At 36.4% G+C, this 12,674-nt stretch overlaps 1 protein-coding gene across 1 annotated transcript; it reads right to left on the reverse strand.

Annotated features, from left to right (window-relative positions):
• Window positions 1-5,615: 5,615 nt before the first annotated feature.
• On the reverse strand, window positions 5,616-10,888 carry LOC131806792 (uncharacterized). The gene is made up of 7 exons (XM_059131466.1): window positions 10,255-10,888; window positions 9,931-10,192; window positions 9,572-9,749; window positions 9,383-9,512; window positions 8,461-9,111; window positions 5,882-7,003; window positions 5,616-5,820 (listed from the first exon to the last, which is right to left on the reverse strand). Exons 1-7 carry the CDS (start codon window positions 10,758-10,760, stop codon window positions 5,670-5,672), a joined length of 3,000 nt encoding a protein of 999 aa, XP_058987449.1. The 5' UTR covers window positions 10,761-10,888; the 3' UTR covers window positions 5,616-5,669.
• Window positions 10,889-12,674: the final 1,786 nt, after the last annotated feature.

The raw sequence follows: 12,674 nt of genomic DNA on the forward strand, positions 1-12,674 counted from the left end.
AAACAAATTTTGAATTTCCATTTTAACGCCATTGATGCATGCCGCCTCCACAAACATTATGACACTAAAGTGAGCAAATTTATATCATAGCATCTTGAAAAAGAAGCCAGTAGGCCTAAAATATTTCTTTACATTGTTGTAATTAGTGTTTGAAACCAAATTTTTTGCCTTTTTCATGCTTCTTATTTTATTACGTTCAGTGACCTTGAACTCTGCTAGAAATGTACAGATATTTCAAAATTGTTGTTGTTAATTGAAATTATTATTAAAACAAATTCAATTGACTACAAAAAAGCATCAGATCGGGTCTCTAGAAATAGATCCATTAAAAAATGGTAAAAATATGAGAAAATTTGCCGTCTTTACACTCGAATTTTGAGATGAGAGTGCAAAACAAAAAATAATTACAGCGGAAACCTACTGGGTTATGAAAGTATAGCTAAAAACAGAAGACACGTGTGTCGGCGTTTTTAAGATTTGCATCGCAGTGTAACCTAAACACAGGGTGGGATAAAAAAAACTGCAACCAACTTCAGACTGATGTCATTTCTTATCCGACAGCTGTAAAAATTATTCAAGTGACAGCTCATTATATTGTTTACAAGCGTACAAACGCATTTTGGTGAGAATTTTCCAGAAAAAAAGTTATTCGTGACGGAATTCAAGCTTGATAATGTGATTTATTTGTATTTGGCTGGAAAACCAGCAAGTGGCTATCGTTAGAGCACTCCAGCATTTAAATGTGAATAAATCTATTGTGTCTCGTACCATCGCTAGTTACCGTGATACTGGCAGCGTAGCTCGACGTCAAGGAAGTGGACGGAAGAAAACAGCAACATCAACAGAAATGTTTCGAAAAGTAAAGAAGCGACTTGATCGAAACCCTCGTCGCAGTGGTCAAAAAAAGGCTCGTGAGCTGAACATGTCGCAATATTCCATTCGGCAAATATTAAAAAATGAGGTAAAGCAATTCAAATAAGGGGTAAAGCTATTCAAATTCTAAAAAATGCAAGAACTTACACCGCAACAGAAAGAAAATAGACTCAAAAGAGCTAAAAAGTTACTTTGCTTGGCCGAAAGTGGTGAACTGTCGAATTTGGTTTTCTCCGATGAGAAAACATTCTTTGTCCAGCAGTTTTTAAACAAACAAAATGATCGTGTTTACTTGCCAAAGAGGTCAGCTGAAAATGTGCACCTTCGGTTGGCCACCAGAACTCAAGAACCCCCTGGCCATGGTGATGGTGTGGGCCGCCGTAACAGCCGATGGTCGCTCTCCGCTCCTATTAATCGACCGTGGCATCAGAATAAATGCCGAATATTATCGCAAACATAATCTGGAGGGTGTATTAAAGCCTTGATCACTCAAACATTTTGGCCGCAGACCTTGGACATTCCAACAGGACTCAGCACCATTGCACTCAGAACGCGCCACCCAAGAATGGTTACAAAATGAGGTTTCTCGCTTCATTTCCAGCGCACAATGGCCACCAAAATCTCCGAATACCAATCCGTTGGACTATTGTGTCTGGAGTATTTTAGAAAACAAGGTTGGCACTAAAAAATTCCAAAGTGTCGATCACCTCAAGCAAGCGCCTCGCCGGGAATGGGAAAAAATACAGCAGAGTAACATTCGGGCAGCGTGTGACGGTTTCATTGGCCGTTTGAAGGCCATAATTCGTGCCAAAGGTGACCAATTCGAACAAATCTAAACTTATTCTAAAATTTGATGCTATTTCCGACAGTTTTATTTTCATTCAATAAAATTTCAAAAAAAATGTAAAAAATATGGCGTTTGACTTGGTTGCAGTTGTTTTATCTCACCCTGTATATGGCTAAATTCCGCCAGCCCCTTCATATTTTTAGAAATTTTCGGATTCAAATTTCTTAAATTCGTGTCATAGTAGGAAAAGTACGGGGATTATTTTCTTTTTTCTTTTCTTTTTGGTCCATTTTCCAAAATATGAGTAAAAACTATATTTAAGTGGGATCATGTGAATTTATACAAAATTATCTTACCAAATACCATTTTAGAAGGATGATTTTAAACACAAAAAAGTTCTTCCAAAATTTCACTGTAAGTCACCCAAAAAGAGGAAATCTCTATTTTCTTTATATACCAAGGAGAAAGATGAAAATGTTTATAAGTGCGGTTGTAAGGTTAAGAAGATTTTCCAAAAGAATTTTAGTTTTATGAAATTCGTTGGTTTCTCTTCTATTGAGCTTAAGATCTCTTCACTTGGGTAAAAAAAGTTTTTTTTTTGCAGTAGAAGTTATTTTTAAAATAACTTCCTGGGGGGAATATGCCAGACAAAATACAAGGGAACTAATGAGGATTTGTGGCTCTTTCCGAAACCTAGGTATTCCCTGCCCATCGTTACCATCGTTCTCCACTAATAAACAAACGTTGTTTTTATAATAACAACAATAAAGGGATTGAGCCTGACAATTTTGCAACAACAATATAGCTCCCAAATTTATCTTCGTCCAATTTGCTTTTTTATTGTGCACCAAACGTATAATATTAGCCCAAATTGTATAGCATTTTGCACATACGACTGATATTAAGTATGCCAAATTTAATTAAAATCGGTTTAGATATAGCTATAGCTCCCATATAAATTGCTTATCCAATTTGTTATTTTTGTCCTCCTCGGCCGTAATATGCACTCTGTAACAACGATATTTGGGTAAATATATCAAATACAGATCAGAAATATCTTTGCTAAATTTTATCGAGATCGGTTCAGATTTGGATATAGCTCCCATATATATCTTCGTCCGATTTGTCTTTTATTGTGCACCAAACGTATACTATTAGTATTTCAAATTTGTTGAAAATCGGTTCGGATATAGCTATAGCTCCCATATAGACTGTTGATTCGATTTTTTAAATTTGTCATCCACAAGCGTAATATGCACTCCGTTAAAGCGATATTTGGGGGAAAATATCAAATACAGCTCCGAAATACCCTCGACAAATTTTATCGAGATTGGTTCAGATTTGGATATAGCCCCATATATATCTTTATCCGATTTCAAGTTAATTGAGCCCCAAATCGTTAATATAATCCCGAATTGAAAAGGCACAAATGCCTCAAAAAATTTAGTGGAAATCGATTCAGAGACGGACAGATAGAGACTTTAAATTATAGCTATAACAATAGTTGGTATGATTTAATTCCCACAAATTCCAAATAAAAACTTTTATGTGTTATGTGAAGCTCTACTAAATATATATAGTGGTGTAGGGTATCATAAAGTCGGCTCCGCCCGAATTTCTTTACTGGTATTTATTTATAATAGTGGAGAGCCTTTCTTCTCTTGACAAATTTTACCTAAAACGTAATTTTAATGTTCTTATACCCTACAACACTATGTGTTGGGGGTATTATAAGTTTGATTGGGCCAAAAATTATGTAACACCTCGAAATATTGATGTCCCATATAGGAAAGTATATATGGATCTTCCTATCTCGCCGAGTTGAGTCGATCTAGCTATGTATGTCCGTCCGTCCGTCTGTCCGTCTGTTCATGTTAATTTGTAATCACTCTACAGGTCGCAATTATGGCCCGATCTTCACGAAATTTAGAATGGAGGTGGGGCTAGGGTCAGAATAGAACCCTATTTCTTTTGGAGATGATCGCATAGTATTTAGGGGTCGAAATGGACCAAAAACTGAAAAAATGTCGGATTTTGTAGTAGCTATACAGGTCGCAATTATAGACCAATCGACGCGGAGCTTCGCATGTAGCTAGAGTTTAGGGCGGGGAAGAAGCCTACCAATTTGGGTGGTCATCGGATAAAATTTAGCGGGTAAAATAGACCATATCTTTTGTGTTGAAAAAATTCAAAATTTTTCATTAAACCGCGAATATTTTAAATCCCGGAGAAATCACAAAGCCATGACAAGGTTACTCCTGATCTTTACATTGATGTTAACATCCAACAAAACGGATATATAGCAAAATATGTGCGATATATATGTCTATCAAAGAAGATATGCTTGAAAAATCTCTTATATGTCGAGAACGGCTGAACTGATTTCGACAGTTCTCATTAATTCACAATGGCCTCTTGGCAGGAAAGAAACAACGTCTAAAAAATCGCATAAAAATATCTCTCTAAAGATGAAAATATTGATTTTGTAACATTTTTTTATATTTTTTCAATTTTGTCACATTTTTGGCATATTTTCATTTTGAATTAAACATTTGGTAATATTTCTACAGCTAACAAAACTAAGTAGTTAGGATATCAGGATATCATATACAGATCGCATTTATGGCCCGATCCTAACGAAATTTTGCATGGGGATCAGATGAGGGTCAGAATAGAAGCCTACTCTTTTTGGAGATAATCGCCATATATTTAGGGGTTGAAATGGACTGCAAAATTGTCAGCAGGTCGTAATTATTGCCCGATCCTCACGCACATTTGAATGGGGGTTACGAGCACTTCTGACAATTTCGTTAACGCTGATTTCGTTGAAGAATATAGTCAAATGTCTGTATCTCATATAGATGCGTTTCAGCCAAAAACCAATAATAAATGTTAATCTTTTGCCACTTCTGAGAGATTATAGGTCTTTGGGAAATATTGGTTCCAGATCTAGGAAGACCATCTAAGTGCAACATCTACCAATAAATTGGAAATGAGCAAATTAGTTTAAGTTGCTATTATTCGAAAATTAGAGAACGAAACCTGATGGTTTACTTTTATTATTTGTCACAATATATTGTGAATTCTTCCGAGTATCTCGCCTATATAAACTGTATCGTTTATTATAGTGTTGTAGGGTATTCAACGGTCGGCCCCGCTCGACTGTAGCCTTTGCTTACTGGTTTTTTATTTATTTTTTTTTTTTTTTTTGGAGGAAAAAAAATTATTCAAATTATTTTAAATTTGGTTGCAAAATAAATGCAAAATTTCGACGTGAATAAGTAACAAATGGTACAATTTTATGATAAAACTGTATTGTCCTACTATTTTACATTCAATCTTGCGGAAAACCCCGAAATTCCAATCTTGTTTCGCGGGATTCTCCCAATATAAGGATTTTGTTAGAAAAATCAGAAATAAACAAAGCCAACTGTTGCATACTTAAAAGTCTATTTGACACTATAAGTCTCCAGCATAGAGTTGCATTTTTCTAGTTTTTTTTTTTTAAGTTGAGCAACCTTTCTTATTGAGCCATGGGTATACCCATGGTACAATAAGGAAACGGGTCAGCTTCGTATAACTACAACAATACTGCTCTGAAGCTATGCCCGCTTGTTTTCACTTATTTGGTATTTATTCTCATTTTTAAAATGATTTCAATATCGTGAACAATGAATTTGCTTTTAAAAATATGATCCAAACTGTTCAATTTTTCAATTCCATGGCAAAATTGGTTGATGTCTTAAATACACGCCCTGCCCTGTACTTTTCTTTCAATAATTGATTTTGATAATATTCTGTCTGTCGGGTACCCTTTGGAAAAAGTTGTAAACAGCTGCTAGCTCTGCCTTACCTTTTTTTGTACCATGGGTTAAAAATATGCTTTGGTAACCTTTGCACCGCCTCAAATGTATAATTATTTATTAAAAATATTTTTTTAAAAAAGCTTTTTTCATTATATTCTTTTGGATTTAATTTTGATTTTTTTTATTATTTTCTGAATATTAATTTAACAAATACGAGTATCACGCAAACAGACATCACCACAACAAGTCAACGGCTGACAAGGAATAATACAGGGATCGACGGGCTTGGCACGTCTATCGACCATGCAAATCAAGGGTGGAGCCACACCGGCTAATTCCCGCAGACGTTTCTTTCTGCAAAATGTATAGCCAATTTTTAATAATGTAATACAATAAAAATTCTTACTGATGTTACCTCTTCTCAGCCAATTCAGCTGGTGATAATTTACGACCTTTGGATTTATTCAAATATTTCATCATGTCGACGGTGCCACCACCTGGAAGATTAGGTTTATTTGCAGAACCCTTGGCTCCAGCAACGCCCTTGCCTTTACCACCCATTCCTGCGGACCATCTGCCAGCGGCACCACCACGACCACCGGCCTTACCGCCACCTCCTCGGCCACCACAACCGCCATAGACTCCAGCCGTTGGCACCGCTCCTGGGGTATAACCCCCCGGACCATAGGGTCCAAAAGCTTTGCCAAAACGCTCTCCAATCGCACAATTATATAATTTCATATACTTATTGGGCTCCTTGGGATACAGCGGCGGCACATTCCAATCCTGTTCATCGTACTGACTGCCAGTATTGACAAAATTACGTTTCTTAAGCCTTTCCGGTTTTATCACCCCAGCTGGGGGTGTAACACCAAAATCAAATTCCGTTTCACTCTCCGTTGTATCGGATAGTACCAGGCTATCATTACACAAGGGCAGTTTCCTATTCCGTGCCTCTTTGTTACACTGATATTCCAGACGTTTCTTATCCAAGAAACTGCGACAAAAACAATCCACAATGGGTTTGTGGCATGTGCATTTGCTGAAGCCCATCCCCTTGAGGCATTTCTTAAGTTTACGCATTTCCATGGCCAGAGGATTTTTAATAATTTTAAATTGTATAGGTTGCATATTCAGATATGGATCGGCACATTCTTTGAGTGCCTCGGGGTCCTTAAGTGGCCGCAGGGTTATGAAATATTCACCATTCTTTTTACAAATATGCAAAGTGGGTTTTTGTAGCAATTCTTCCTCTTCTTCTCCACCTTGATTACCATAGCCATTACGGCGACGTCGATAGGAATATTGGGATACCCTCAAAGTATCTGCTGGGAAATCACGTAGGAAATATTTCATTAACTCCTTAATGGGTTTGCGTATGGCACCAGGTTTCCAACCGGCCCTTATGCCCTTGGCTTCTACATTCCACAACCAACCCATATTGGGAGGGACATTTTTACGACCAGCAAAACCATTGATGCAGGTTTTGTGTCCCACCTGTACGCCCGGATATTTGCGGACCATGCGGTAATTGTAGCTGAAACAAAGAAAAAACGTCGTTAAACTTCGTCTGAATCGTACTTTTATCCCTTCCATCATGTAATTTCTCTAAAATTTGAAAGTTAAATTACGCTACGAGACACAAAACAAGTAAAAAAGAAGCTAAGTTCGGCAGGTCCGAACTTTTAATACCCTCCACCGTTTGGATGGAATTTGAAAATTTAAAAAAAAACTTCCGGAAACTACCACTTAATTGAAAACTGTTATATAAAGACCATACAAAGACGTGGACCTGCTTACGAAATTTTATGTCATAGGCTGTAGTACCCATTACGAACTTCAAATACCAAATTTGAAACAATTCCGCTGAATAATATCGCTAAAATCATCAAAATACCGAATATCGGGATGTACCGTTATATGGGGGTTATACGATAACGTGAACCCACATACGATTTTTTTGTCATAGGCTGTCGTATCTATTACGAACTTTAAATACGAAATTTGTTACAATTCCGGTGAATAATGTCGCACAAATCATAAAAATACCGAGTATTGACGAAGACGTGGACCTGGAAACAAAAATTTTTGTCATAGGTTGTAGCACCCATTGCGAACTTCAAATACGAAATTTTGAAATAATTCCGGTAAAAAATGTCGCTAAAATCATGAAAATACCGAATATCGGAAACTACCGTTATATGGGGGCTATACGAAGATGTAGACCTGCACACGATTTTTTTCCATAGGTTTTAGTAAACGCTAAGATCTCCCAATATGAAATTTGAAACGATTCCGGTGAAAAATTTTGCTGAAATCATCAAAATACCGAATATCGGGAACTACCGTTATATGGGGGTTATACGAAGACGTGGACCTGCATACACTAATGTTTGTCATAGGCTGTAGTACCCATTACGAACTTCAAATACGAAATTTGAAATAATTCAGGTAAATAATATCGGTGAAATCATGAAAATATCAAATGTCGGGAGGTACTATTATATGGGGGCTATACGAAGACGTAGACCTGCATACAAAAATATTTGTCATGAGCTGTAATACCGATTACGAACTTTAAATATAAAATTTCAAATAATTCCGGATCCAGAATATATACACTTTATAGGGTCTATTATAAATATTTCGAGGAGTTACAAACGGAATGACAAAGTTAATATATCCTCAATAGAATGGTTATAAAAATCAATTTTTTCAATAATTACAGATAAATTAGGCTTTTTATGACAGTAGATCTAAAAACAAAAGACTTTATTGAAAGTTTACATCGCAAAGTACCCTAGACAATTATTTTGGTCGACAATTTGAACACATTTAAAAGGACGAATCGCTAAATTCTAAATGTCTGCATCAAAGTTGTCAAAGAACCGACAATATTTCCAAATTTTTGATTAAACTTTAAGACAGAAATCTTCTCGACGTTGTTTTCAATATGACTCAGAAGATTTTATTAAATATATTCTTTATACTTACGCTTTGCCACGGCAAACTTTTCGCGCGCTTTGGAAATTCTTCACCAAAAACTGCCTTCTTTCCGACTCATCCACTTGACCTTTGGCTTTTGTTCGGCAATTCAGTTTCTCTTTATTTTGTTTATCACACGCCCTTTGGTTGCCCTTGCCACGATTTAATTCTCTTTCACATCGTTCATCTTTTTCGAAATCTTTCTTCTTTATATCGCGTATATCATAAAGATCCTTCAGCTCGGAGAAGACCCTCGTCAAATGTGGACGACAATCCTTGCTATTGGTTTTACAAATATTATATAGTTCCGATGATTTTGTTTCACATTTTCCACATTCATCTTCTTTGCGCTGGCCATCGGATTGAAATACATCTGCACAAAGTTTTCGTATACGACAATAGGCGCAAACCTTCTTCGGGTTACAAGTGCAGCGACAGTGGGATTTTGACTGGTCTGTTTGTGGACAGTTCTTATCAATTGGGTCTTCGTCGTCACCACATGAGGATCCTTTTTCCATATAGCCGAGTAGAATTTCATTGGCAGTCAGCTGATCGTTATAGGGTTTCTCATCAAATTGCGGTATGGGTTTATATCCACATTTTGGACATGCCGCCAATTTCGGTAACCATGAGAGATTTTCTTTACATAGAGGACAGCACCTGAAGATAAAAAGGATAATAAAGTATTTTTAATGAAAAATTAGTTTCTTTCTGATTTCCCTGATACACCATCTCGTAATTCTTGAATATGATTATGCTGACATGTAGCTATCCTACATTGAGCAGCTAGCCTTCTTTAAAACAAGACCAGTTGGTCTTCATTGACCGACCTTCAATAAAAAATATCTGTGGGTATAGAATAATCGACACTGTCTTCTTTTAAAACCTATAGACTTTTATTTCAGAACCAATGTTTATTTTCGTTTCATACCTTGGCTGAACAGGAACATTTTCGATTAATTCTGGCACCGAATTCTTATGACAAAAATTCACAATATTTTCGGGTGCAAAGAGACCCTCATCCGAACAAACATTTGACTGCGACATTTGGCTATGGTTATCTAAAAACAGGAAAATAAAGTGTTTTTCAATTTTAAAATTTCAGAATTTATATTATTACAATTATTCGTTGGGTTAAAATCGGTACATGAACTACTGGCGACCGGTTTATTCGTGTTGCACGAAGTTAAGCATGGATCAGGATGGGCTTGTGTTTCCGCTTTCTTCGAACAGCAGGGTGAGGGTTTTGGTTTACCCATTAGGGAATCGATTAGCTTTTGGTATTGATTGGTGACCTTCTATATAAGGTAGTAAAAGAAAATTGAAATAAGAAACATATTCAATTATTTAAAACCCATATTTGTAGTGGCCAAAATGTTGGTGTTTGAAATATATTTTTAATTTGGCCACTTTCCTGTGGGATTTTCCTATATAGGAATTTAAAATTCATCTTCCCATTATATTCGCACCACCACTTACTTTCAATTCCCCACAAGCTGGATCCAATGTATTCAGTATATCAGTATTAGGTACAGTTTTCCCATTTACAGAACGAAAATTGGACAGATCCAAGCAAGTAGGATGCAATGCTTTATCCGAATCGGTGGCAGGTATCAGGCCAACCTGGGAACAGCAACAGGGATTTTTATCTTCACCCACCACAAATAAAATGTCATTGGGATCAATTATTTTATTTGCGGCCTTGGCAACATCTTCTCGAGGTCCACACACATCCTCGTCGCTGTAAAAATCCATGAATAAAATAAAATATTCAATAAATTCATAAAACAGAGATATACTCACTTCCATTCCGAACATTTTGTTTGTAGCCTCACAATCACCTCAATCGTTCCACATTTCTTATCGGTATCACAATTACGATATTCCGATTCAAAGACATGTGTCAACTCTCCCATACATGCAGGATCGATGAGACAATTTAAAAAGCTCTCCGGCCAATCCACAGCGGCAATACCCAAATCCTTTCCGGCATGTTTTATTTTCAATTTCAATTTATTTTTCATTAAATCATCTTTGAGCACACTGGGATTTTCGATAAATTCAAAACTTTTACCCGACTTGAATTCAATGACATTAATACGGCTTGAAGTAATTTTCAGATCTTCTCTATTGAATGTTGCCTCCACCACCAGCAAGGAGGGATCTTTGTCCACCAATTGTTTGGCATCCTTGTCGCTTATTTCCAAACGTATAACAATTATATCGACAATATAACCCACACCTCCAGCGACATTTGTCGCAACTCCCGGGGTAGCCGTCAAATTTAATGGATTTTCGTTGGTATTCATTTTCAGATTTTATTTAAATTTTCAAACCAGAAAAAAATAAGTTTGCCAATGATTGAAAGAAAATTTTGATTTTGTAAATTATACTACAAAATAAAAATATTTCAAATGAAGTTTTATTTCGAAATTGATTACGATTTCAATGCATCTACATTGAACTGGTCTATCTAGACAACTGAATCATTGTCATCACTGAGGTGTCTACAATAGTCACACCTGGCAATATATAAAATTTTTGGATAATTATTCAAATATATTTCGAAAATTTGTGCTTCGTTTCCAGAATAGCAAGAATGTAAAACTTTTCACGGCAACTTTTTGCCATACCGATTATTCCTTTATGATATTGAAGAAAATTGCACAAATAGTAGATTCTTGCAGTATTTGGAATTGAATTAGTGCGTTTGTTCTGCCAATCGGGTTTTGCACCCACTCCAGACATAAACAAATAACAAATTTAAAGCTTTAAACTCTTTACCGGGTGTCCTCAATTGATGAATACAGACATATTTCTCTATTTTTCTCTGTTATAGTTTTTTTCTGGATCAAAAACGCATTTGAGCCTACTAAGGACATATTAACGCTCATTTCCAAGCAGGGATTTGAGTATTGAGATTGGTATTAGTATTTGGTGATTATGTCTCAAAAACCACTTTGTTTATAAAGGAAAACATATTGGATTCATTCCTAATATTTTCCATGCTAATATAACCACTACAAAAAACTACAGGGAGAGATAAAAAAAACTGCAACAAAGTCAAACGCCATAATTTTTACAATGATCGACATTTTCTTTTTTTTTAGTGGCAAAATACTCCAGACACAAAAGTCCAACGGATCTGTATCCGGAGATTTTGGTGGCCATTGTGCTCTGGAAATGAAGCTAGGAACCTAATTTTGTAACCATTCTTGGGTGGCGTGAGCTGAGTACGATGGTGCTGCGTCCTGTTGGAATGTTCAAGGTCTGCGGCCAAAATGTTTCCGTGCCTGGACTTTAATACACCCTTCAGAATATTTTCGCGATAATATTCGGCATTTATTCTGATTCCACGGTCGATTAACACGAGCGGAGAGCGACCATCAACTGCTATGGCGGCCCAAACCATCAGCATGGCCAGCGCTTGAGTTCTGATGGCCAACCGAAGGTGCACATTTTCAACTGACCTCTTTGGCAAGTAAACTCTTTAGCTCTTCTGAGTCTATTTTCTTACTCCTGCGGTGTAAGTTCTTGAACTTTTTGGAATTTCAACGGCTTTACCCAGAGCTCATTATTCAATATTTGCCGAATGGAATATTGCGATATGTTTAACTCTCGAGCCATTCTTCGGCCACTGCGACGCGGGTTTCGATCAAGTCGCTTCTTTACTTTTCGAACCATTTCTGCTGATGTTGCTGTTTTCTTCCGTCCACTTCCTTGACGTCAGGCTACGCTACCAGTATCACGATAACGAACGACGGTACGAGACACAAAAGATTTATTCACATTTAAATGCTGGAGTGCTCTAACGAAACGAAACGAAATATATATAATAAATTTTTTTCTGGAAAATTCTCAACAAAATGCTTTTGTATGCTTGTAAAAAATATAATTAGCTGTCACTGGAATAATTTTAACAGCTGTTGGATGAGCGGCTTAGAAATAACAGCAGTCTGAAGTTGGTTGCACTTTTTTCATTTCACCCTGTATGTATTGATATATGTTTGTGTATGTATCGAAATAAATGTGATGAAATTCTGTTAGGTCTTACATTCTAGGGTATTCTATTCCCCCCAGACAAAAATAGTTCGCAATTGAACCATTATCAGCAACAAACCATAAACAATATTACTACTCAATTCCAATATCAGTACCTATGATGTCGTGCCCCCAATACCAATTAACTTTGATGTTAATCAGTTAAGATAATATTTTTAAGA

Source organism: Musca domestica, unplaced genomic scaffold (assembly GCF_030504385.1).
Source record: "Musca domestica strain aabys unplaced genomic scaffold, Musca_domestica.polishedcontigs.V.1.1 89, whole genome shotgun sequence".
NCBI classification, from domain to species: Eukaryota; Metazoa; Arthropoda; class Insecta; order Diptera; family Muscidae; genus Musca; species Musca domestica.